Consider the following 25,355-nt stretch of genomic DNA (forward strand, 5'->3'; position numbering starts at 1 on the left):
TATCCTGACAATTCAGGTTAACCCTGAATGCCAATTAGGACTCCTACTCTCCTAGGACAAGTCATAGCTTCAATATGAAGTTCGAAAAGTTAGTTCTAGCCATTCCTAAAACTCGAATATGCATATTTCTCAGATGGACTTTATAAGTTTTAAGATTTAAAAACCACTTAATGAAAACACTGCACAGGAGACACATTTATTATTTACCTTCCAAGCTCCATTCCACAAGAGAACCAGAGACATAATCATCACTACATAAACAGACGGCAACGGGATGATGAAGGAATAACGCTATCAGATAGCATCCCGGACTCAATGGACGAGAATGTGAGCACACTTGGCAACTTGGCGTGCTCTGGTCCATGGGGTCACAAAGAGCTGGGCATGACTTAATGACCGAACAATAACAATGGAATTATAAGCCATTTCCATGACCTAAGTGAATAGGCTAGCAATTCTTACAGGATGATGGGAAGACAACTCCAATACTGAATACTAAATTTTAGGCTGTTCACATATGAAACAAGATATGCTCTAAAAAGTCCCCTTTTCAGTATGCTGTTTAGAATTCTGGAATCATTTTCTCACAAAAACATCACTACACATAACAGTCAGCTTCCAGGAAAATCCACAAGAGACTAACCCGTAACACGGCAGGTGGGCACTGGAATCCCCTCAGCAGCCTTCTCAGCAGCCAGTGGCCAGGACTGCGGGTGCTGTGAGTTCTAGAAGCTCCAGGGAAACACGGCTGGGGCAGCGAATGCACAGGAGGAGACCGCCTGATGGCCGGACGCAGAGCCAGGTAGATCCAGCAGCTGACACTGACACCCGTGGGCCGTCTGTACTCAAGCACTGCTCACGCTAAAGAATGTCCCCAAACCAACCCCAACTATAGCCCCTTCTCTAACTCCCTGAGAGTGATCCCACAAGCACACCAGGCTGCATCTGCAAGAACAATGCGCCAGACAGCGGGATTCTGCGGGCCTCCTTTCCACCCAGTTTTAAGTCAATACCTTCCTCTGTGCCCAAAATGATCAAAACAGATGATTGCAGAATGAATATAAGAAAGGGTTTTTTCCCGTCTGCTTTTGAGCAGTTAACGTATACAGCTACGTTCAGAATTTTGTATACATGAATAAACACAGTTCAACAAGTACATAAATTAAAAATCTTCCAAGTTTTATTGGAGAAAATAGATGAAAATTCAAATATGAGAAGAGGCATAGTGAATAAACCCAAGTGTCAAGATGGAAATACATTTTTTTTTTTAATGTGAGCAAACCGAATGAAATGAGAATCTTAACTTCTCAAAGGACATTTTAGTACAACAAAACAGTTCTAAAATTTCTTTGAAAAAATTCAGAGGCATGAATAGCAGAAAAACTACCCAGATAAAAACAGACATTATAGCATATTATAATATAAGTATTCTAGGACTGATGATGAAGCTGAAACTCCAATACTTTGGCCACCTGATGCAAAGAGCTGACTCATCTGAGAAGACCCTGATGCTGGGAAAGATTGAGGGCAGGAGGAGACGGGGCGGCTGAGGATGAGATGGTTAGATAGCACCCCCAACTCAATGAACATGCATTTGAGCAAACTCTGAGAGATAGTGGAAGACAGGGAAGCCTGGCATGCTGCAGTCCATGGGGTCACAAAGAGTTGGACACAGCTTAGCAACTGGATAACAACAGCAACATAACACATTAAGCATTAAAACTGTGTGATAAAGGCACAAAAGTAGAAACACAGAGTCCTGGAACAAAGTAGAGAGCCAAGAAATAGACATGACTTTTTATTTTTGGTAAACTAAGTTTCTTCAAAGGGAGGTGGTGGGAAGGTTTATGCTAATGGTATACCAATGTGGGGAAAAATTAAATTAGATCTACACTTTATACACCAGTGAACCTCAGAAGCATGAGATATTTCAAAATGATTCCAGAATTGTACTCATGCATTAACAAGGATATTGAAAACCAGTACAAGTTGCTTATAAAATTCTGTAACAGTAAACACAGTCATCGTCACAAGGGCACCTCCCTCTGACCTAACTGAGGGAGACGCAGCCAGCACAGAGGTCTCTGCTGGACATGGAGACACAGCCCTCGCCTCTCATCATGACCCCTGCACCACCCTGCTGCCTGAAGCAACAGCAGCAGGACCCTCACCTGAGGTCCTGAGGCCGTGACAGAGGACAGCCAGGTGGTCTGGCTGTGGTCCAGATCCAGTTACAGAATTCATTTGCAGGGTCATCTGTCAGCTGCGTGCCCTCTAGTTAGCCCTGCTGTTCACACGAGGGCCTGTGTGTTCCCACGCAGGGGCTGCCACTGAAGAGCCTTACATGGTGACGTCTTGTCTGCCAGCCAGTTATGGTGACTTTCTGGGCCCAGGGCAGAGACAGCTTCTCACCACGATTAACAGCGCTGACTGGCAAGCACTGCTGCCCTTATTGCCAGGGCCGTTGTCCTGGCTGCAAAAGAGCAGGGAACGCTGCTTTGGTGATGATCACCAGGATCTCACTGCATCCTCTGTTTGGGCTGGTCACCTACTCCTGCTGACCCTGGGCCTTCCTGGCCAGTTCCAGGGCACCAACTATCTCCCAAGCTCAATTAACCTTGAAACTGAAAAATACTGAGAGTGAAAAGTGATGGAGACATCAATGGCTAGATGAATGGGTGGATGATTTGGAGATGGTCCATGGGCGGGTGCTCCATCAGCTGGCTTTAGAATGTCTGCAATGGACTCTATGTACCTCCTAAGAAAGCATGATCACCTTTGTCCATGCTCCATGCCCTTTGTTTCTCAGATAACTCCTTGCAACTGACTTCTTGTATAACTTCACTAACACCGATAAAACTACATGCTTTCCAGACCCCATCTGTACAATTCCTATATCACAGACACATTATAGTATGTAAGCATGAAAAACTATAAAAACTACGTATAATATACCAAAAAGAGCTTAAGATATAATTGTAAGGCCGGACCCCAGGGGCCATGATGGGCTGCCTCTCTCCCGCGGGCAGGAAAGTCCCTCACGGAAGGATCCTCCCAGATCCCGAGGCACACTTCGCCAGCTAAAACCATCCCCACCCCGGCCGCGCAAAGGACCTATCAGCCCACAACACCTCGACCTAACGACCTATCCGAACCCCATCTACTAACCGTACCTTTTTTGGCGATCTTGCCAGACCATCCCTCACAACAAAGGTATATAAACCACGCCCCAACATGGTCCGGGCGCGGACTTCCTCGACCAGCCTCGTTCGGGTCCAGGAACCCCACCCATTAGCGCTTCGCCATTAAAGCCTGTCAGACACTTTTTGGTGTCCTGGTCGTCTTTTACCTAACAATAATGTCGACATCTTTCTTCCTCTCCTTCTTGCAAAGTTCAGTGCAAAAGCCATTAGACAGGGCCGGACAAAGCAAGCATCAGACTGGGAAAGGAAGGCCGTTTCGGCGTGAGGTGAGGAAGGTGTGTCTGCCCTAGAAGGGCGAGTGCACTGGTGGCCCAGCGTGGGGCGTCACAGCCTGAGCAAGAAGAGGAGGGTCCTAGAATGAGGAGAGGGCAGAAGTGACGGGGTGCTGGTTACAGAACGGGAGTCCAGTTCATCACCGCCAAAAAAAGGGGCTACAAATAAGAAAACTAGAAAGAATTCTATGGTGCTGGGTTGGAATTAGAGGTATTGGCATGAACTCCTGGTTACAAATACAGGTACTGAAATACAGATATTTCAATGTATCAATATAAACAGATACAGAAGTATAGTTGTATATGTTATACACACACACACACACATTTTTCCTAACTCTGATGTGAGCAGCAACACTTCAATGAGCAATGAGCACATCAAGGGCCCAGATCTTGGTTTTTAAATCCCACTCTCCACTAAAAGGAAGCAGAACTGGCTGATTCCAGAAAAGTAAAAGATGAGCCTGGAATACCTCATCTGTCAGAAAGGAAGGAAGTAATCACAGACAATAGGGACAAACCAAAAGAACAACAAAAAAAAAACAACTTGAAAGAATTCCCAAATCCAGGACAATCTGAGCATCAAAATTAGCAATAATAGAAAATGACCAAACTTACCAATAAAATAGCAACACATGTAACCTTGCTGATTTAAATAAATGAACAAATAAATAAATAGCAATAAAAAAACGTTCTTTCTTACAGTAAAAAGCCAACTGATAAGTGTAGAAAGAAGAAAATCAGCACTTGGCAGCCATCAGAATAAAAATTAAATCCGACCATGTCCCCTCCTCAAAAAACCCCAACTGATTTCAAAACCAGAGGGTGAAAATAGGACAAAGAACAGAATATTTATGATTCTGAAGTACCTTCCCGATATCCTTACTAACTAGAAAGGGGGGAAAGAGTAACTTCACAGCGAAGAAGCCTAGCATCCTGCTCCTTAATTAAATGATCAACGTGAATACCCTCAGTGACGCGACAGGTAAAAATCAGGTAACAAGATGTGAGAAAAGTGCAGCATCGTTTCTCTGACGCTCCTGTCAAAAAATGATAGTAGTCAACTCACAAGGAACCATCAGATAAATTCTACATTTATGCAGGACAGTCAACAGCGTATCTGACCTGCAGTTTCCAAAACTGCCATAGTTATAAAAGTCAAGGAAAGACCCAGGAACATGTCCAGACTGAAGGAGACTACAGAGACGTGGCAACTGAGTAACAGACGCTGTTGGGACAAACAGCCAAGTTCAAAGGGTGTCTGAAATCAGGTGGTGGGAACGCTCCTGTTACTTCCTCAGTTTGGATGGCTTCATTGTAATTATGTACAAGAACACCACTGCTTGAAGGAAACACACTGAAGTACTCAGGGACGCTGAGCAATTAACTCTCAGATGACCTGAAAAAGTCCTTGCAAACTTTCTGTAATATAGAAATTACTTCAAAATAAAAAAATATTTTATACACGATCCTGCATGTTATAGTTATAATTGGTCATAAAAATAATATAAATTAGGTAATAAAATTATTAAAAGAAGCCACTGTGTTAAGGACTTGCACCTGAAGGGCACTTTTCTTAACTTAGTAAATTCCTTTAAAGTCATAGTTCCATAGCAACAGTAACTTTCAAGCCACAACACCGAAGTTTAACTCAACAAGACGACGGGCATTTTATAAAGAAATACCCCAGCAAAACAGAAAAGAGTCTAATGAAGCCTTCATCCTTTTTATACCTGAACAGTAATTAGTCCTAGGATTCACACATTCCCCATTACCTAGCCAACTTGTTTTTAAGAAAAGACATGTACAGAGGACTGAGAACCAAACGCCAATACCTTGGTTGAGGTGTGTGGCCTCCAGGATCTGAACGCCGTTCACAGAGCACTGGGACCCGCGCAGGGGGATGAGAGTCACCGACCCCCCAACGCTCTCGAAGATGCAGTGTTCGCTCTGCAAGCCGAGGCCGCGAAGAACTGAGGTGGGAGACAAAGGGGGAAAGCGTGTCCGTCGGTGCCTGGCGCCACGGCTCCCAACCTTCACTTCTTTTCTCAGTTTGAACTGTGAGGGGAACACTTATGTTCAGTGAGAAAACTGAACTTCAGGAATGCACAGCACCAACTGACAGAGCCAGCTCTTGCATGTCACTCAGTGGGTCTGGACATCACCTGAAACGAAGGATTTCATCTTCAGGAAAAAAAAAAAACAGCTGAGTAACGTGACTTAGCTGATCACCGCTGACACGCTTTGCTTGAGTCTGAATGAACTTCCTCCTCCAGTTACCTGAAGGTCCCAGTAAAATGGAAGGGACAGATGGCCCCAAGGTTCAAGGACTTACTTACTGTGACCTCCACTCTTACTGACACTGCAGTCCAGGAGCACAGACCAAAGGTGAAAGATGAACATCGGAGGGCATGAATCTTGGGACACCCAAGAAGTCTCCAGAAGTCCTGAGGTGAACTTGACCTCCACAGACCTCTCATTGAGTGTGGCTGTCAAGGGCTACCTACTCCCACCTGACCACCCTCCTTGTGACATGTGGTCAGGCACAGACACGAACCCTGGTCACAAAAACCTACACAATTTCAGGCGTAGTTCCTGGCCAGCTGCTCAGAAGCACAAACCAAACAGCTTCCACTTTGCTCCACAGACCTGCACTCTGAACAGAGCTTTCCTGTTCACAGAAAACACGTGTGCTGGGCACTTAGCATCACGTACAACAAACCCTAAGGTCAACACATAACTTAACGATGAGAAGAGGCCTGATGCTTAGTTTCACCCAGAGACTTCCAGGAACTGGTTTCCAGCTCTCCCAAGTTCACGATAAACAATAAATACGCGTGGACTTGATTAATAGCTTACACTGGGCAAGAAAGCAAGTTCATTGCCAGCATTTCTAAAAGCCAGCTGAAAAGATACAATTCTTCCCCTGCCAATCCCCACCTTGGCCCCTCCACCACACAGACAGACACACAGTCCACTATCACCACATGCACGCTCTAATTTACGCTATAAAGCCTGCCAGGACCTCACTGGGCTCAGGGGTTAAAGCCCTGGTTAGCCGGGTGCCTCACAGAGACTGGGAAAAGCCAGGAAATGCTGCTGTGTGTGTGTGAATGCTGGGCATGTGTGTATCCTACTTTCTGTCCTCGCCTGTGTGCGAAGGATTTCCCGTTAAAGGATCTTATATCTTTTATCTGCACCTGTCCGTGTATCTCCACTGCGACAAGAGCCGGGTGGTTTGAAGAGCAGCTCACTTGAAAGACTAGGCTGAGGACCGAAGGCCTGTGGGGCATCGGGAGAGGATTCGCAGCTCCATGCTATTCCATTCTATTCACTAAGCGTTGGTCATTCGAGCTGAGTTCAAAATTATGGAAACACACATTCTGATCAATGCTGCATTTGAAATGTTTTCTTTTTTATAATTACTTCAAAGTCAGTCATTCAAAAGCAAGTTCATTAAATGATTTCTTAAAAACCACTGGGGAGAGGAAGTTGATAAAGATTCTCACCGATATCTTGTTCTGTCGAAGCATCTTCTCTGCCGACATATGTCTGACCTTCCTAGGGAGAAAAGCCAAGCAAAATTTATCAGGAAGAACATGAAGAATGGTCTCTTCTCCCTCTTTCATGGAAGCCCCAGAAACCTGCTGCCAGGTGGGCGAGCTCTGGTCTAGGCAGAGTCCCCCGAGGCTCCGTAACCACAGTGCATGGTGTCCGGAAAAGGACACAGGACTCCTGAGGCTCAGGGCTCAGCAAGGCTGGCCTGTTTCGGCACCAGTAACCTGCCCGTGACTGCAATCCCACGGCTGTTCCCAATCCTTTCCAACAAGTCTCTCCTCCAGCGGCCAGGGGTTTCTTTGTGTCTAAACATACAGTTTAGGGGAGCCCGCAAAACACAGTATGATACTCTTCCCATTGTAAGTCATGGATCAGAGAAAAGATACTGAAGTCAAGGTTACAGAGCCCACCGCTAATGCGGATAAGGAAATTCTTATCTCGTGAAAGGGCTACTCTGTTTGGGAGCAGGCCCAATCATGTAGGTGGGACCTGGTGGTTCAAGAATCTGCCTGCAGCACAGGGGGCCCTGGTTCGACCCCTGGGTCAGGAAGATCCACTGGAGAAGGAAATGGCAACCCACTCCAGTATTCTTGCCTGAAAAATCCCATGGACAGAGGAGCCTGGCGGGCTACAGTCCAAGGGGTTGCAACGAGTCGGACGTGACTGAGCGACTTTCAGACACAACTTCATAGTTAACCTGAGGGACCAGAAAACTGTACATACAAGCAATTGCAGTTTAGGTGCTGGGAGCTCTTCTTCCTAAGTCTGTCTTTTTGTTCCTTACCTCCCTCTTACTGGTTCTACAAATCAGAAGGCAAAGGGAACGGATCTTCATTTACCTTTAGGATTACACAGAACAGGAATTTCTAATGCCAGAGAATCCCAATGAACTGCTGAAAATCCCCGAAGAGCTCGAGGATTTGTTGCACATTCTTCACCATCACAGCGTGTTCATGGACACGGAGTATTACACTAAACCTTGCCCGTGTCCGAGGGAAAGCTGCAACCAAACTGGGAATGTTCCAGGTAAGCAGTTTCTACCTTCAGGTGGTACAGGATCATGCCAGTGCTCAGAAGGTCGTCATAGATGCCGATCAGATGGGGCAGCTCGGAGTCCAAAACAACCCCAATCCCTTCCTTCCTTAGGGCCAGAGTCTGTTCCTGGAATTAGGAGGGAAAGAAAAGGAAGAGGTTACTTTGGGAACAGAGAGCTTCCTGTTGGGTGCTTGTTGGACTTAACACGGGTTTCTTCACTGGGTCCGTGGTAAAGAATCCACCTGCAGTATAACAGCAGAAGGAGACAGGGGTTCGACCCCTGGGTGGGGACGATCCCCTAGAGAAAGCGATGGCAACCCATTCCAGTATTCTTTTCTTTTCCACTCCGGTATTCTTGCCTAGGAAGTCCCATGGACAGAGGAGCCTGGCAGGCTACAGTCCACAGGGTCGCAAAAAGTCAGACTGACTGAGCTCGAGCATGAGCACGGAAGTGTTAAAAATGAGCGATGTTTTCATTGCTCACGAAAAAAACTGCAAGAAAAAAGGATCATAAACTTCGTGCTGAAATCCTGGCATATGGTGGGCAAAGCGAGCTTGGAACATATAAAAAGCTCAATATAAAATGAATTACATTTATTGCCAGATAAAGGTTCATATACATATGTTATAAATGCACACACACTCACACGAAGCTAAGCTCACATCTTGCCTTCCCGAGGAGGGGGTCTGGGACCAGTCGACTACAAGGTAATCTTTCCCCCTCTTCAGAACCTTTACTTCACTTAATTCCTAGATGTCTCCTGATTCGTTGGTTCTTGTTGCCGGTGACGAGGGTCCCACTCTGCGTGTCAGCCCCTTCCTGTGCATTATCTCCCATGGACCAGAGGCAGCTAACCCTCGGTGCCCTGCAGCACCTTCTACCCACTGACCACCCCCACCTGCAGGGCTCCCACCAAGCACCGCCACCACCTCCCTTGGCCCTGCATCACCCTGCAGCTACCACCAACTTCTCTCTTTTCCCCTTCAGAGGAAACCACCTCCAAAGACTTCCCTCCTTGTGGTCTTCCACTTCCTCCCTCTGACACTCTCCCGTTCCATGGAGTCTTTGATCCCAGGGACTCGACAGTCTCCTGAATTTACTAGCAATCTACACAGTCATCCCTGTATATCCTATAGGGGGTTGGTTCCAGGACCTCCTAGGATACCAAGATCCAAGGATGCTCATGTCTCTCATGAGCATCATAAGAGATGATTTGCATATATTCTACACACATCCTCCCTTATACTTTAAGTCATCTTTAGATTACTTATAATACCTAATACAATGTAAATGCTACACAAGTCATTGCAAACATAGTGAAAATGCTATGCAAATATTTGCTGGAGCAAGGCAAGTTCAAGTCTTTATCTTGGGGAACTATCTGAAGTTTTTTTCCCCAAAACATTTTCCATCAGTGGTGGGTTGAATCCATGGATGTAGAATCTACAGACACAGAGAGCTCAACTGCATGCTATGATGATCAAATCTCAAATTAAGGGGAAGGAAGGCAGACCTCTCCCTTAAAACTCCACCCTCGTGTACAAATCCCCCTGCCTCAATATACCTGTGGCAACGCCAAGCAGGCAGCTCAAACTTAACACCTTGAAAGTTCAATCCTTGATTCCCACTGCCTGCCACACCTGCACAACAGCCCTTCTCAGTAAATGCCAATCTTCCTTACAGCTGCTTGGACCAAAAACTAGGCTGTCCTACTGTTTAGAACAGCCAAGACATGGAAGCAACTGAATGTCCACTGACAGAGGAATGGGTTATGGAGATGTGATACACATATCACGGACTATTAATCAGTCATTAAGAAGAATGAAATCATGCCATCTGCAGCAACATGGATGGATCTGCTGCTGCTGCTAAGTCACTTCAGTCATGTCTGACCCTGTGCGACCCCATAAACAGCAGCCAACCAGGCTCCCCCGTCCTTGGGATTCTCCAGGCAATGGAGTGGGTTGCCATTTCCTTCTCCAATGGATGTTTCTAGAAAATATTATATTAAGTAAAGTGAGCCAGACAGAGAAGGAGCAATATCATATGACATCCCTTATATGCAGAATCTAAAAAGAGAAGATACAAATGAACTCATTTATAAAATAAAGATTCACAGACTTAGAGAAGGAGCTTATGGTTGCCAGGGAGAAGGACAGGGAGAAGGGATAGTTAGGGAGTAACTAACACTACACATACACTACACACCGCTGCATGTAATATGGACAACCAGTGAGGACCCACTGCACAGCACACGGGACACTGCTCAGTGTTATGTGGCAGCCTGGATGGGAGGGGAGTCCACATGTGTGTGTATGGCTGAGTCCCTTTGTTGTTCACATGAAACTAACACAACATTGTTAATTAGCTATACCCCAATACAAAACAAAAAGTTAAAAAAAAAAAGCTGTCCTTTGCACATGTCTTTCTCTAAACCCTTCACACTCATTACTGACTCTAGCTTCAAAATATGCGCCCAATCTAACAACAAACCACAGCACCGCACTGCTCCCTCGCCCCAAGCACCAGAGCCTCCAGCAAGACAGCCGCAGTAATCCCGGCTGCTCCAGCCCATGCCCAAGCCAGGGCCCACGCTCTCCTCTGCAGCCAGAGGGATGTCAGGGCAGGCCCCTCCTCTGCAAGGGTCAATTACGTGCCTCCTTTGCTCCGAGAGAGCCAAAATCTTTGCAAGGTTCTAGAGAGCTCCGTGTGCCCTCACCACTCCCTGACCTCCTGCCATGCGCCCCCAGCACCCTCCTCTCCGTGGACCCCGGCTTTGTGATGCTCTCCAAACCTCTCCCACCTCAGGGTTTTCTAAGGGGGTTCCTTCTGCTTTTGTGGCCACTGCTTCCTCTGTTCTTGTTTACTCTTTCCCTTCCCCAACTAGGTTTCCCGACCCTGGCAGCCTGACATTTTGAACCAGATGGTTCTCCGCATGCAGGGCCGCCCTGTCCACTGCAGGATCCTTAGGAGTGTCCCTGGCCTCTGCCCTCCAGATGCCAGTGAGACACATCCCTCCCCCAAGACTGTGAGATGTCCCCAGACACCGAGAAATGTCCCCTGGGGAATGAAATATGCCTCAGGAGAGAAGACTGCCTTCAATGCACACGAAACGTGGCCCTCACTTCCTCAGGGCTCTGCTCCAAAGCCTCCTTCCCCACCACCCCATCCAAGACCGCAGTCACCAATCTCTCCTACCCTGAGTTGTTTCTCCCTTAGCAGTTACCACTCTCTGCATGTTAAAGAAGAGCATATCCCTTGTCTCCCGACTAGAATGTAACCCAACGCCTAATTTCATGTCTGACACAGAGATGCTGCTCGATGAGGATCTGTCAAATGAGTGAGTGAGTGGGCAGACACTCAGAGTTCAGAGAAATGCAGGCAGGAGGGTCTCGGGGATGAGACTGGGAGGCCCTTTACCAGCAGGCCCATCTGCCCTGAGACAGCAGACTGGAAACCCAGGCATATGGGCACAGGTGGAAAGCAGACAGACTCCAGAAGAGTGAAGGTGGAAATACGGCTGGGCTGATGAGACTGCACCCCATCCCAGAGCACGACATCGGGCTCAGTGACCACAGGCCGACGGGAGCCGTGGAGGAGGCAGTCCCGTGCTGCTGATGGGGGCTCAGGGGCAGAGGTGCTCTGAGTGAACACCTTCCTCACCCCCTCACGCAGCCAGACATGCTAAGCACACTCTAGTTCTGGACTCTAAAGCCCAGCACAGCCCGAAACAGAGCTGGCACTCCTCACATCCCTGGATCGAATAAATACATCCTGTGTGGTTTAAATATTACATCAGAGCCTCCACCACATGCGTGCGGAGCTGGAGTCAGGCCAGAGGGTGACAGAGCGGAGTGGGAAAAAAAAGATGGTTAAAAAAAAAAAAACACATAAAAATCACCACTTGAGAGAAAGCAATTTAATTTAACAACCATTAAATAGATACGCAGAGGAAATGACCAATGCATAACTTAGATTCAAGAAAAGGAAATGAAGCATATCATTGTTCTTCAATTACTCCTCTTATCAGCCGGGCCCCCTCACCAGGCCCAGAGTATCAGGCTGAGAGGCTGGGGGCTTCGTCTTCCCAATTCGTCACACCAAGGCCCTTGCAAATCCTGGCTGAAATGAACCCTCAACATACCGACCCCAACTCCTGCTTCTCCGACTGAAGTCATGCTTTCCTCTTGCCCATAAAGTGGAAAGTCTGTTATTTTTTTCTAAAGATATATATTACAGTGGAGAATTTAATCATACAGCCTCATTTCATAAAACAAAGTCCTCCCTGGAAGGCCTGGTAGCTGTGAACTGTGACGACGCTGCACACAGCGCAGGTGGCTCCTGGACATGGACTGTGCCCGGCCACCAGGTCCATGTGAAAAGGAGAGAGGCTGTCCTCAAAGGTCCAGACAGAGTATTACCCTTCTCCATCAAAGTACACAATAACCCCAAAAGGAGAGCGGGGCGGGGGCGGGGGGGGGGGGGGCGCGTGTATTTTAAACTCTTACAGCTTCCACTCACTAGAGAGACTCCTTGGAATACATCCCGGCTTAGTTTAACATTCTTTTTTGTTTTTTTTTAACCCACTGAAAAGCACTTTTTTTTTTTCCTTCCTTAAAGTCTCGTACATAGACTTTAAAAATCATTTGAAATTTATAACTTCAGAGCCGTTAGGTCAAAAGCATTACTTGTCTCATCCCCAGCACACGCACACACACACACACACACACATGCACACTCTCTCACTCACACTCACACACACACACACACACACATTTTCTTCCACACATGGAAGGGGTAACACCTGAATTAACAGAAAGTCTCTGAGGATCAGGGGTGGGGGCAGATGAATTTATGATTAATGCTGCCCTAAAGCTCTATGACATTCAAGCTGCAGTCACTATATGATATTATAAAAGTGTCACCTCATAAAACTAAAAACGAGGGTTTAAATCATTGCTCGAGTGAAAAAGTAATTTCAGACAAAAATATCTATCACATATAAAATATTTATTGAGTGGTATCTACTGTTATACATAATTGATGAAACACCTCTTTGATAAGATGGAATATTTAACAGAGCAGAGCTGGCAATCCCTTTCCCAACGCCAGGCACACAGGGTCCCAAAGAGAGAATGTGGTCAAAGACGTGTGGCTGCACGTATTCAGTATTGAAGCAAAGCTTCTGGCAACCAGTGTTTGAATAAAAAGGAAACTATAGCCTGACAAAAAATATAAGCAGATAGAGTCCACTTAAACATGAAGTTCATCACAATTCCAAAAATACGTTCAAAATTATTTTCTTCAGCCCTGACTCTAACACCTGTGTTCAGGGACTTCCCTGGCGGCCCAGTGGTTAAGCAGCCACACTTCCAAGGCAGGGAGCCCAGGTTTGATCCCTGGTCAGGGAACAAAGATCCCACACGCCTTGTGGCCAGAAAACCAAAACAGAAAACAGAAGCAATATCGTAACAAATTTATAAAGACTTTTAAAACGGCCCACATCCAAAATAAATTTGTTTAAAAAAAAATCTTTAAATAAACAGCAAAAAAAAACCTGCCCCCAGCAGTGCCTCCTCTGGCGTGACCAGGGGTTCAGGTGAGGAGCAGACAGGCTGCTGGGGTTACAGGGGGAGGCCACAGGACCTGCTCACTGGCATGTCCCATGTGACTCCACAGGCCTTCATTAGACTTAGCAGGAATTATCCCTGTTTTCATCATAACCACATCCTTAATATCTAGCCCTGTGTCTGCCAAAACACAACAGTCTTACCGAAAAAGTAGGTGAAAATCAAGACAAAAACTTGTCAATAAGAAAGCCTGTTTCTCCCTCTTGAGAAGCCTTCCTGAGAGCTAGGTCTTGCCTGGGAAATACTGGGAAAACTCCAGCAATGTGTCTCTTCCACCTGAACTCACAGTTCCAGAGGGACAGAAACTGTTTCCACACACCGAGTACGTGGGGTAAGCAGGGCTCACCAGGCACCCAGCAGTCACTCAGCACACTGCTGATTATTTGGCACTGTAAAGAGTTGGTGGTTTTACATGGTTTTTGTTGTTGTTGTTGCTGCTAGCCAAGAATTAAAAGGCAGGCCTTTTTCTGGTGGAAATTCAGTTTATGAAGAATCATGTGTTTCGCTAACTAGGAGAATTGTGCGGAACTGCCACACAGCAGACTATGGCCTTCACTTCTGCAAACCTGACTATAGCAGCAGAAGAGAAGGGGGCGCCATGATGGGGGCTTAGAGAACCTGGCCAGCTCACATGTGAGGAGGAGGGAGGGAGTCAGGCAGACGGGAAGACTCCTCTTAAAAATAAAATTATCCTCTAGCATAGATGCTTTTAATTAAAAAAAAAAAAAAAACCTGTATGTGATTTCATTTGAATTTAACAGAAGGAAAAGCAAGTGAAGTATTTGCTGAATTTTAACCAGCTGTGCCTGAAACCATGTAGGTTTGTGTGACTGGTGTTTGTGTCCACTCCTGGCCACAGATCACACATAAGCAGGTCAGGGTGGTCAGGCAGAGTTGTAGTCAGGTTTGCAGAAGTTAAGTGCACTCTCTGCTGTGAGGCCACTCCACAAAAACCAGGAAGCCACTGACAACTCGGAAAACAGGGACCGGCTGACACATAGAACACAAACCTGGCAAGGACGTGCGGGATGACTAGGAGTAGAGGGAAAAGGGAGGTGAAATTAGCAAGGAATAGCCTCACAGACTCTATGTGACAATTTGACTGACTAACCTTAAGACTCTTCTCAACTGTTTTATATACTTCTCTTAATGAGAAATAAGGGAACTGGAGAGTTTGCAAGAGTTGCAAAAATCTGAAAAATATCCAAAAAAGATTTTTATTGCTAGGGAAAAAAAGTTCTGACACTTCCCAGTAATACTTTCCAGACAGCTCATCAAGTAGATATTGCTGACTTATTTTAAAAAAATAGCTCACCAATTTGACTAGCAAATGTTATCAAGTAATTTGCATGTTTCTTTTACAATATACAAATGGTAAATAATCACAGTCAACACAAACCAATTAGTTCTGAAACCCTGAAAGTATACACACTGGCATTCACCCAGAAGCTTCAATTTCTTGTATATCCTTGTGCGCATAGAAAGAATCCTGTCCATGTAACTGAGGAAGGAAACAGCTGCCAAGATAGCCAGAGTCGATGAAGCTTGTACCTGTCAACTGCCTGCAATACCATCGCACCTTCCTCCACCCTTTGTTCATGTAACCTGACCCAGCAGGGATGAAAAGGAGTCAGGATCTCCACCTTGCTCCAGGAAATAACTTTTTATTCTCACTGTGTTCCCAGCGAGCACAATGAGGTGAAGAAACACCACCTTTGCTGCCTAGAGGCACATCCACGTCCCTGCAAGGCTGCCTGGTAACGTGTAACCTCCGGGTGAGAGCTCTACTGATGCTCTTGGAATCCTAAGATTTCAATGACACACACAGGGATGGGAAGGAACAGCCTGTGAGAATCCAGGCCTGACCGGAAATCCACCTGCACTGAAAGCGTCTGGCAGGTCCCGCAGACCCAGAGAGGCCAGGGAGGGCCGGAAACCAGCCCTGTCCGAATGCGGATGAAGGGAAGAGGTGGTTCTGGTGAGAAGACAGACTCGGCACTCCACCGGCCGAAGGAGGAAAGGAAGGATCGGGTGGGGCGACCTCGACGGCACCCTGACCCTCTCTGTGCCTCCAAGCCCCCTGCGAACCCTCAGCACGTCCACAGCTCTACCCGCACGGCGGCCGGAGTCGCCCGGGGCCTTCGGCCTCCGCGGCCGCTGCCACCACCACCTCCTGCGTGGTCTCCGACAGCCCCAGGGGTCCTCCTGCTTCGTCTCGTGCCAGCCTGCCCTCCGTCCTCCACACGACGGCCACGGCCTTCTTCCCAGAATGTTGAGAGGCCGCACACACAGCGCCTCGATGGTTTCTCGTGCGTTCAGCACAAAATGGCGCCCGCCGCTCGCCTGCGCAGCCGCGGCCCACCGCCTCGCCCTGCCCGCCTCCCCCTCCACGGGACCCCCGGCCGCCTCAGCCCGCTGCAGGGCCTCTGCGCGCGCCGTTCCCTCTGTGAAGAAGCGCTCCCCCTGCATCTCAGCTTGCCCCTTCCTGTCAGCCCGCTCGTACCCCGCCTGCTGCCCGCTCTCTGAAGACCCAAGGCCCGGCTAGTCAGGCGGACGAGGCCCTTGCTCATGACAGCTCACCTGCCACGAGAAGAACCGCACCCCTCCGCTCCCACCCCCGGCCACATGCTATCGTTCCACCCAGCTAGCTGTTTCCAGAGCACTCCAGTCTGTAAGAGTCCACACAACTGAGCGACCTCACTTTCACACATCGGAGAAGGCAAAGGCAACCCACTCCAGTGTCCTTGCCTGGAGAGTCCCAGGGACGGAGGAGCCTGGTGGGCTGCCGTCTATGGGGTCGCACAGAGTCGGACACGACTGAAGCGACTCAGCAGCAGCAGCAGCCAGTCTGTCAAAATTATGTGAGCTTATTGCCTGGTCCCCCAGAAAGCAAATACAAGACGCCAAGCTCAGCAAACAAGAGAGCAGGTGGGGGTAGGCGAGGGGCAAACTACCGCTCTGATCCCAAGGCTGACTGCCTCGCGTCAGTCCTATGGGCAGGCTCCCTGCCTGGCAAAAGCAGCTCCTGAACCTCAAAGGAATGCTTCAAATGGCCAGAGACGTCAGAAGCGTATAAGGGAAGTTGCTTACGTGGGAAGCTTGGATTCTAAAAGATAGTCATCATAAATAATTTAACGAGTGTTCACATCTGTACCAACCATCAGAAAGTTGATGTCAGATTGGCACCTATTACTAATACATTATAAAAACTGAAGTAGGAACGCAAAAGCCTCGCTCCCCCCCAACCGCAAACAATCCATGTTACAGTACCCGCGGTCAAAAGAGACACACCGGACAGATAGATGGTGAACAGCCCCGGACTAACCAGGGCAGAGGCAGGAAGGGAAGAACATGACGACCTCCTCACCTCCTCCCCAGTACCAGCAAACAGACCTCTCCCGGCATTCCGGCCGCTACACAGTGAATAGAACTAAGCTCTGGGGACAGTTCAATTTCCATCACACCTCCCACTGAAGAAACAACATTCTTGATGTAAACACTGAACACCTAACTGCTGGCAGGCAGTTCAGAGAGATGCTACGGAGATCTCTCCGATGAAACGGTCCTTCGCTGGCTAGGCAAATCACCCAGATGTCAGGATTTAAATTATGCAAAATGCATAATCCCAATTAACAAAATTACGTGTGAAAATATGCAAGAGAAAATTTCCTTGCATTAACATTTAACTAGACTTTTAAAGTAGAGCAGGATCTTGTGATCAGAAGAACTTTAATGTACCTGACCTAAACAGAAGCCCAAAATACTCAGGAGGGTTCACCAGAAGGATCTACAAGGGCGTCGTTTTTTTGTTATCATTTTTATACAGCACGAACTTTAACTCAAGATGAGAAAGCAGAGTGAAAGGATCACTTTAAGTGACGCATTGTAACCCAGAAAGCTCCAATCTTACATCGGCTTTAAACTGCAGTCTTATAAAGCTGGCTTCCTCATGGTTCTTACCCACAGAAATATGTCCCACTTGTCCCCACCTCCAGCCTTTGTTCCTGGGACAGCTCTCTAAATCCTTCCTCTCCTGAGTCCTAGCCATCCTTCCCCTCCCCCAGGAAACACCTAGAGTCTCCTCACCTCCACAGCAGATCCTTCCTCTCAATGACCACAGTTATTACACCTGATCACGTGCATCTTAGTCAAAAAGGACTAGTGTCTTTACATGCCCTGCTTGTTTCAGCTACTAGACCAGTAGGTCAGTCAAGGAGTTTTTAAAAACACCATGCCTGACCCCTGCAGGGGCTTCCCTTGTGGCTCAGCTGGTAAAGAATCTGCCTGCAATGCAGTAAACCCTGGTTCAATTTCTGGGTCGGGAAGGTCCCCTGGAGAAGGGACAGGCTACCCATGCCAGTATTCTTGGGCTTCCCTTGTGGCTCAGCTGGTAAAGAATCCGCCTGCAAGGCAGGAGACCTGGGTTTGATCCCTGGGTTAGGAAGATCCCCTGGAGAAGGGAAAGGCTACCCACGCCAGTATTCTTGCCTGGAGAATTCCATGGACTGTATAGTCCATGGGGTCGCAAAAAGTCGGACATGCCTAAATGACTTTCATTTTCACTGACCCCTGCAGTTCCTTTCAGTAAGCATCTCATTTAAAGATGGACCTAGTAAGGGTATTTTCTTAAGCTCCCAGGTATTTTGCATCCATAATTTTCTGTATTCCCAGTAGGAATGAACCTCTGATCTGCTGGGTGCACTCAGGAATTCCAAAGAGCGAGTGCTGTACTTCATTCTCCAGCCAGCAGAAGAATCTGCAACTCGTTCAGCTCACACTTACAAGCATCTGCTACTACCTGCCAGGTCAACTTAAAGCTGTCTGCTAGACTATACAGAAAATGTTTTAAAGCTGTCTGCTAGACTATACAGAAAATGCCTTCAGCTTCTGTTTCAAATGTGTGTGAAGGATATATCAATGATTAGAGTGTGTGTGTGTGTGCGCGCGTGCGTGCGTGCGTGCATGCGTGTGTATGTGTGTGTGTGTTAGCTTGGGCTGCCAGAACTAAATACCACAGACTAGATGGTGGAGACAACAGAAATGGACTTTTCACAGTTCTGGAGACTTGGAAGTTCAAGATTAAAATGTCACCAAGAAGTTTTATTCTGGGGCCTCCTCTCTTGGCTTACAGAGAGCCATCGTCTCACTAAGTGCTTTCACGGCCTTTCCTGGGTGTGTACGCACAACGCGGGAGAGAGAGAGAGATAAGGCCACAGGCCAACTGAATTCAGGTCCCATCCTTATGACTTCATTATCCTTTCCTTAATTTCCTTCTAAAGGCCTTACCTCCAAATATAGTCACACTGGGAATCAGGGTTTCAACAAACAAATTTTGGCAGTCCATGGCAGGGTTTGTGTGTCTAATATATACATTATATACTTATAAATATAGATTATATTATAAATGCAATACATGTATTGAGGTAGATGGGAAAGACAAGAAGAGAGATACTGAGCCTAGTAGAGATGTCTCATGCAAATTAGAAACAGAGATTATTGTCTCTGGGCAGTTTTTTCTTTATACTTTTTCACTTTCCCAGTTTTCTAAGACAAACACACTTATAATAATACAATGCAGGTAATAAAGAGAAGGAATATACTTCCATATGAAATTTAAACTTAATTTATTCCAATTTATCTTATTTAAAATATTTTAAAAATAATCTCAAGTAATCTCCAAGGCCAAGTTTTACTGTACGTTGTATAACATTCTGAAGATAGAATTCTAAAATGATAAAACAAAAATGCACCATGCAAACTGAAAGCCCAGAGACCATTTCTCCAAAAGCCCTCAATATAGAAAATCTGCCCACAGTTAACATACTGAGTAATGAAAAGCTGATAGCTTCCCTCCAAGATCAGGAACAAGACGAGGAAAAAGAAAGAAAAGGCATCCAAACTGGAAAGGAAGAAATAAAACTGTCTTTATGTGCAAATGACATAATATATACAGAAAACTCAAACTCCACCAAAAAAAATGTTATAGTTAATAAATAAATGCAGTAAAGTTTCAGGACATAAGAACAATATACAAAAATAAGTCACATTTCAATACCCTAATAACAAACTTTCAGAAAGAGAAATTAAGAAAACTATGACATTTACCTTGCAACAAAAAGAACAAAATAACTAAGGATAAATTTAACAAAGGAGGTAAAGGACCTGTACACTGAAAACTATTAATGAAAAAACTGAAGATACAAATGAATGAAGCGATATTCCATGCTTATGGAATGGAAAAATAGTCAAAATTTACAGGCCATTCCACTCAAAGTGATCTTCCAGGTGCAATGCAATTCCTATCAAAATTCCAATGGCATTTTTCACAGAAATAGACAAAAAAATCCTAAAATTTGTATGGAACCACAAAAGACTGAGCAGCCAAAGCAATCTTGAAAAAAAAAACAAAACTAAAGAAGGCTTTATGCTTCCCGACATCAAACTATATTACAAAGCTATAGGAATCAAAACAGTATGATACTGGCATAAGAACACACACAGAGATCAACAGAACCCATTAGAAACCCACACACAAGTGGTTAACTTATGATAAAGGTGCCAAGAATATGCAATGGGGAAAAGACAGTCTCTTCACTAAATGGTGTTGGGAAAACTGGACAGTCACATGTAAAAAATAAAACTAACCCCATACTTTACAACATACACAAAAACAAATTCTAAAGACAAACATAAGTCCTAAAACCATAAAACTCCTAGAGGAAAACATCAAGGGTAAGCTCCTTAATATCAGTCTTGGCATGATTTTTTTGGGACATGACAATCAAAAGCAAAGGCAACAAAAGCAAAAGCTCAAGAATTCACAATGCTGCTAACAAGAGCATGTAGTTTAAAACTTATGAACTGCTTCTGTCTGAATTGTCCCTTTAATATTTTCAGACTGAGGCTGACCACAGGTACTAAAACTTTAGAAAGCAAAACCACAGCTAACGCAGGACTATTACATGAAAAGGTGCTCAACATCACTAATCACCAGGGAAACGTAAACCAAAACCTCCATGACATCACCTCCCACTCATTAGAACGGCTATTATCAAAAAGAAACAAGTGCTGGTGAAGATGTGAAGAAAAGTGAACCCTTGTGCACTATTCGTGGGAATGTAAATTGGTACAGCCACTATGGAAAACAGTACTTTTTTGAGGAGGTTTCTCAAAAATTTAAAAACAGAACTACCATATGATCCAGCAATTCCACGTTGGGGTATTTCTCTGAAGGAAATGAAAACAGGGTTTTAAAGAAACATCTGCAGTATCCATATTCACTGCAGTATTATTTATAACAGCCAAGATAGGAAAACAACCAAAATGCCACATCAGCCCATGAAAGGATAAAGAAAATGTGATACACACACACACACACACACACAAAATGAACTGCTACTGCTACTGCTAAATCATGTCAGTCGTGTCCGACTCTGTGCGACCCCATAGACAGCAGGCCACCAGGCTTCCGTCCCTGGGATTCTCCAGGCAAGAACACTGGAGTGGGTTGCCACTGCCTTCTCCAGTTGGCCAAAACAGGAAGGAAATTCTGCCATCTACAACAGTAAGAATGGACCTTGAGGGCATTATGCTAAGTGAAATAAGTCAGAAAAAGATAAACACCATATGATCTCATCCATAAGTTGAATCTAAATGAACCCAAGTAACAGACACAGAGATCAGGCCGGTGGTTGCCAGAGATGGGGGTGGGGGGGTGAGGTGAAATGGGTGACAGTGGTCAAAAGGTACGCACTCACAGTTAGAAAATACCAGTACACATGCTATAGGGGTGTAATGTGAAGCCTGGTGTCTAAAGTTAACAACACTGCATCATATAATCAAAAATTTCTAATAGGGTAAATCTTAAAATTCTCATTACAAGAAAAAAAAATGTGTACCCAAGTGAGATGATGGATGACAACCAAATTTACTGTGGTGACCACTTGGCATTATATACATATATAAAACCATTTGTACTCCTGAAACTAATACAATGTTCCTGAATCAATTACATTCCAATAAAACTGGGGAGAAAACAAACAAAAGCCAAACAAACTAAAAGGACAATCTTCAGGTGTCCAGAAGCTAAAGGAACTTTCAGTCACCCTGTCACCAGCAGAAATCACACCTGAAAGACCTATTAATGCTTTCGGGAGAATTTACCATCCTCCACAGGCATCATGATTACACTCTTGAAAATAACACTTAAAACTCTATGTAAGAACGAACTAGTAAGGGTGCCTCTGCATCAAGTTGTGATGTCACATGGCATCTGGATGCCTAGCTCTTAATTAAGCAGGAAATCAACCAGTATTAAAGCAAAGATCCTCAAGTTTGCAAGCTTCTTTGTATCATTCTGTCACATAAAGTAGAGAGATTTAAAAAAAAAAAAGAAAAGAGGAGGCGGTCTCCAATCAGTGAAAAGTTAATTTCAGCAGGACTTGGTGCGAAATTTTGCTTGTTTCAGTGTCGATATCAAAAGGAAATACAGAAAAATGGAAGAAAGAAACCGAGAGAGAGAGAGGAGGAAGAGGAGGAGGAGAACAAAAGGAAAAAGAAAGGGGCCAACTTCTGGCTTCCCACAATCTCCTTCGAGGAGGTGCTCACTTCAAGCATCCTGGTAACTCAGTAAAGACATCCCCAGGGAATGGCTCACCACTTCTCCTAGTTCATAATAAAACCTGCTTTTTATGGAGAAGAGAGCTTGCACACCTCTTTTGTCTAGTAACTTAATATCCACCCTACTCACCAAAACCCCGTGAGTCTAACGAATCAGACTGTTTGGACAGCTCCATACACCATGTCAAGCGCACACATTGGTACAGAGGTGAGTTTTTGCCCTGGCCATGCAGTAAAGTCAAGGAAGAGGAAGGAGAGGCCAGTGCAGAGAGATGTGACCAGGTACTTAATGAGGGACTAGATAAACCCCCCTCCGGGAATCCAAGGAGTTAATACTTTTCAACTGGTCTGCCACTCAAATCGCACCCTATGAGAGTTCACATCCTTCACACCATAACTTTACATGGACACCAATCCCAAAAGACCAGCACCTCCTCCCTCAGTCAATTTAGCAGGAATATATGTGTATGTCTTGGTTGTATAAATACTCTTTTATGGTCAACAATATTTCACACAAGTATTCCTGTAAGTGATACATTACACTTGGAAACATTATTAATTATACCTTTAGTAAGGTAAATTACACAGTAAATCAAAAGGGCACATTCACTCAGATTATGCAAGAGGAGGACTTTCAAAAGCCCAAACAAGAATTTGAACACTGCCTGCACAGGCCCCAACAGTTTATTAAAATATGAAACCCAACCCACTTGTGAATGAGAAATTACATATGAAAAGCATTTTACAAGTAAAACATGTGGCTAAGGTTATAGAATTATTCAAGGAAACATGAAATTCAAGATAAAAAATAAATTGTGTTTCCTGATCTGGTCTGTTCAAAGTAAACAAAATAAAAAGTACACACGTGACATTTACCAACCACATACTTCAATTATTTTTGCTAGTAAATGCCATGCCCACCACTTATCTACCAACATCTAACTTCTTATAATCGACAGAGTCTAAAGCAAGCAAACAACCTTTTTCTAACCATCACAAAATTCAGACCGTAAAATCCTCGTCCTTCATTCACTACAAAGCCATTTACATATTGTCTATCGGATGCAATCTACTTTGGGAAACCAGAAGTGTCTTCCACAGTTAAATACTCTCTATACCATGTGGCCCATCATCCCACCCTCAGTGCAGGCTCCCCAGCACCAGTCAAAGGCCCCATTAGGCCAGCTGCCTAGATTGGTATTCTCCACGGGCTGAGAAGGAGTTTTACAGGGACTTCCCTGGAGGTTCAGTGGTTAAGAGTCTGCCGTGCAATGCAGGGGACAAAGGTTCGATCATTCCCCCAATCAGTCCAAGTACAAACCGTTTTCCAGCCCTGGCGAGGTGTCATCTCCCTTTCCCAGTGACCTGTCATGGTTCATATCAATGCTCAGAACAAGCCCAGCCACGACAAGGATTATATTATATTACATTATATTATTATGGCTGTTCTGCTGCTATCCTCTGTTTAAGATAATGGAGAAGTGTGCTGTCTACTTTCTTTAAAATTTCCACCCCAAATGGGTAACATGTTTCTTTGCTCTAGAGTACATAAACTTGTATAACCTAGAAAATAGAAATTTACAGCAAATGCCTCAGTCACAAAAGCAGATAAGGAACAGTTGCTTTTGATATTAAGTTATCACCAGGAATTCACTCTGGGCAATTTTGTAAAAGATGAAACAACAAAGTACATATAAATTTTTAAACTGTGTTACTGTGCTTTTGCTGAGTAACAAACTATCACAAACTTAGTGGCTTAAGCAACACAAATGTACTGCATACCGTTTCCACGGGTCAGGAGACCGCACGCGGAGCTGTTCTCTGCTCGGGGTCTTACAGGGTCACAATCAAGGACCTGGCAGCACTGTGCTCTCACCTGAGGCTCAGGGTCCTCTTCCAGGCCCATTCAGGATGGTGATAGAGTTCCTTATGGCTATAGGACTGAAGTCCCCATTTTCAGTTTTTTGCTGACTGTAGGCGAGGGGTCACCCTCAGGTCCTAGCCAAGTGGCCATAACAACATAACAGCTTACTTCGAAGTCAGCAGGAGAATCTCTCCTGAGTCTGCCAGGACAAAGTCTCATATAAATGTAACACAATCTGAGGAGTGACACCTCCTCACATTCATGGGTCTCATTCACCTGCACTGACTGTAGGTGTCACACAGGGTATACACAACAGGAGCAGGGATCTTGAGCCAACGTAGGACCCTGCCTCCCAAAGAATGAATAAAGGTAAGTGACTTCTTAAAGGTATTTACAGCTTTAAAACCTGGTACTTTTTTTTTTTTCCTTCTGAGACACTTAAAACCTGAAGTTTCACAGAACTAAGATTAGTTAAAACTAAGTTTCTTCCTAATAAGAAAATAACCTAGATTCTTTCTACCAAGTTTTCTACTAGCAAAGAAAAAACTGTATATATACCCAGTTGCAGTTAAGCAAATTATTTGCAGGAATAAAATCCTCCTTTCTATTATGTCTGTCCTAAAAATACTCTCAATCCATCCTTCCTCATTTAACTGAGGTGCCTCTTGCAGAGGCGGCATTGTCAATGGATTAAAGAGTTTGATCCTCCCTCTCTCATCTTTTTTTTTAAAAAATGGCAACCATAAGTAGTTTCTTTTCATCTAGCACTATTAAGCATTGAGTCAATCAACTTTACAACTTTTTAATCTTCATTAGAAAAGTAACAGAATATATAACTATTACCCACCTAGAACAGAGACCAAAGTCTATCTTTTGACTGAAGTGTAAGCTCCTTGAATTCTGGGGGACTCATTTATTGTTGAATTCAGCATAGCCCCAGGCATACACTCCTTTTCCCATCTTGAATTTCAACACAGGACTAACAAAGGCTGTTAACTTGGCACTGAGAATAGGAAAAGATATTATATTCTTTTCACCCTTTTATGCATCAATTTATGTATAAATAGAGGATTATGCAGAATAGAAACTGTAACAACAACCTGCAGTGTTCATCAATCAAAGAAAGGATGTCTTCTCCAGCTTTGCAGATTCCTCCTACTGGAATCCTGCAAC

At 45.1% G+C, this 25,355-nt stretch overlaps 1 protein-coding gene across 3 annotated transcripts in view; it reads right to left on the bottom strand.

The window, feature by feature from the left end:
• Positions 1-25,355, bottom strand: part of KIF16B (kinesin family member 16B) — a 294,681-nt gene that overhangs the window by 140,896 nt on the left and 128,430 nt on the right. For all 3 annotated transcript variants that reach the window (XM_052650604.1, XM_052650603.1, XM_052650602.1), the window contains 3 exons: positions 8,075-8,194; positions 6,985-7,036; positions 5,311-5,448 (listed from right to left, as the gene is read on the bottom strand). In XM_052650604.1, the coding sequence (XP_052506564.1) occupies positions 5,311-5,448; positions 6,985-7,036; positions 8,075-8,194 (310 nt within the window). The remainder of the gene's footprint in view (positions 1-5,310; positions 5,449-6,984; positions 7,037-8,074; positions 8,195-25,355) is intronic.

This window comes from Budorcas taxicolor, chromosome 13 (assembly GCF_023091745.1).
Source record: "Budorcas taxicolor isolate Tak-1 chromosome 13, Takin1.1, whole genome shotgun sequence".
NCBI classification, from domain to species: Eukaryota; Metazoa; Chordata; class Mammalia; order Artiodactyla; family Bovidae; genus Budorcas; species Budorcas taxicolor.